At 36.4% G+C, this 2,322-nt stretch overlaps 1 protein-coding gene across 1 annotated transcript in view; it reads right to left on the reverse strand.

Moving 5' to 3' along the window:
• The window catches only part of LOC105618782 (cytosolic carboxypeptidase 1-like), a 31,655-nt gene that overhangs the window by 27,972 nt on the left and 1,361 nt on the right, over positions 1 to 2,322 (reverse strand). Inside the window, exon 2 of the mRNA XM_012200314.1 lies at positions 674 to 822. Coding sequence (XP_012055704.1) covers positions 674 to 822 — 149 coding nt within the window. The remainder of the gene's footprint in view (positions 1 to 673; positions 823 to 2,322) is intronic.

Below are 2,322 nucleotides of genomic sequence, written 5' to 3' on the forward strand. Positions count from 1 at the left end.
TCCTACGTAAGTAGCTCGTCGTTCTCTATAATTATATATAGTACACATATATATATATATATATATATATATATATATATATATACGTTTTATCAAATTTTATACAAATGGCACGATAAATGCAATAATAACAATGCGATGGCGCAGAATATGACGACCAATTTTCTTCGCCATCCATTGCGAGGGAATCACATGAGAATGATAAATCGCGCAAGTTCCACCGTGATTTCGTGCTAGCCGAGAGTAATAATATACCGGCACGAATTTCTCCCTGGAGTGTCCAATCTACCTTCCGATTCGTTTAGAACTTTATTGCCACGATTCGCGCGCAATATCATACGCTTATCGTACGAGACCTTTAATGGGGACGACACGCGATACGAAACATTAATGAGAGGGGAAATTGCTGCAACGTCGCTGATTCGCTATAAAATCGAAATAGAGAGATAAAAGAGATAAAGAAATTTAAAAAATACAAAACACGTACAGCTTTTATATCGTTAAAATAAAATTAAAATTAAAATCTGTAAAATGTTATTCAAGAATTGTAATAAACAATTGAGAAATTCCTTATTGCCGGTAAATGCCAAAAAAAAAGATTAATTAGCACAATGTCTTCTAAAATACAAAGTTATCGAGTCGCGAGATGAGAAATTCCGATAGAGTTGCATACCTGATGAGGTGATACGCATATGAATCTTGGCCACGATCGTCCTGAGCGCGTCGCCCGCTTCCTGCGGTTTAGCTGCGTAAGTTCGAAGCTTCTCCAACAGCGCATCGCTCACGACTTCATCCGCGTTTTTATTATTCGCTGACATCACACTAAACAACGCATTGCAAAAAACAACAAAATATCATTTACTCTTCTAAAAGGGACTGTTCGATGCGTATCGATAACACGGAAATTGCAAAAAGCCATTCCTGATTTTCTGATGAATGTAAGTCTACGACAAAATGAACACATCAAAACGATATGCGCAAAAACATATAATCGAGTTCTGCCTATGATAACAAGTGAAACGATGAAGGATTACAAAGGCTACAAGCTAACATTTTGTTTTGCCTGAAGCCAGAAACATATAAAAAAACGTGAAGCAGTAAAACGTAAGTAGTAAACGAATTGCCCAATCACAATAGAGAACGTATGTCATTACGGTCTCTACTGTTACATCTCATTACCAATCAGAGTTGAAAATTTTTGATAACTTTTTATTGTGATTGACTAATTCTTACGGTACTTCTTACAGTTATTGTTACGGAAAGTATGTGCGGTAGCCCTTTTAAATAATCACATTACAGGTTGATAGTTGACGATTCTATAATTTTAGTTAATCACAACATAATTAGTACGGACTAGCTGCATCCTGATTGGCTAAAAATAGAACCATCAAACAGAAACCGTAACCAGCAAGCCATAAGATGATTACGGCTTTATGATATCTGAAAAAGATGATTGACGATTATTTTCTCGTATATACGCAAGTGATATCGCGAATTTCGTCTTTCCCTTCGTATTTCTTATCAATATGCTAACCATGATATAAATGTATTTATATCATGATACTAACTTGCTTTAGGTTACCCATGACAGATGCAAAAGCGATAGCTTTCTGTCACGACGGGACGAACAATGGTGTACATCGCGCGACCATTGGCAATACATCGTCGCATCAATGAATCTTCATTGGCTTTCAGCCAACGCGGTCGGAAGAACTGTTAATCACTATTCACAATCAGTTGGTCGGTTAGTCAATGTCGCGGGGATAAAGTCAACCATCGGAAAATTGACACGCGTCGGTGCCAAGGTTAATTAAAATGATCAGGTAAAACGCGACGCTCTAAAATAACTGCCACACGGATTGTCCTCGCACGAGCTGCGATTCTGAGAAGAACGACCAGAAGGAACTCATCGAATAATCAAGCGTCCAATTTCGCATCAACTAGGTAACCATGTCATATTAAATGACATGTTTCACTTGGCCACGTTATGAGAAATCGTCGGCAATATTAAGAACATCGTAAAATTATTTTGATTTTTGTCTCTATTTATCCTAAATTTATCTTTTGTAAGATCTAATTTTCTCATGTTTAATCTTAACTACGTGAAATTGCGAAGCAACTAAAAGCAGAGGACGGCATGCGGAATATTTGATATGAAACTATTTCAATTCTTCGAGAGAGAGAGAGAGAGAGAGAGAGAGAGAGAGAGAGAGAGAGAAGCGAGACAAGTAAAATAAAAAATAAAAGAAAACGAAAAGTAGTTAGTAGTTAGTTTAGTAGTAATAAGTATTATTTATTAGTATACTACTTAACTTAATTAAC

This window comes from Atta cephalotes (genome assembly GCF_000143395.1).
Source record: "Atta cephalotes unplaced genomic scaffold scaffold00018, whole genome shotgun sequence".
NCBI classification, from domain to species: domain Eukaryota; kingdom Metazoa; phylum Arthropoda; class Insecta; order Hymenoptera; family Formicidae; genus Atta; species Atta cephalotes.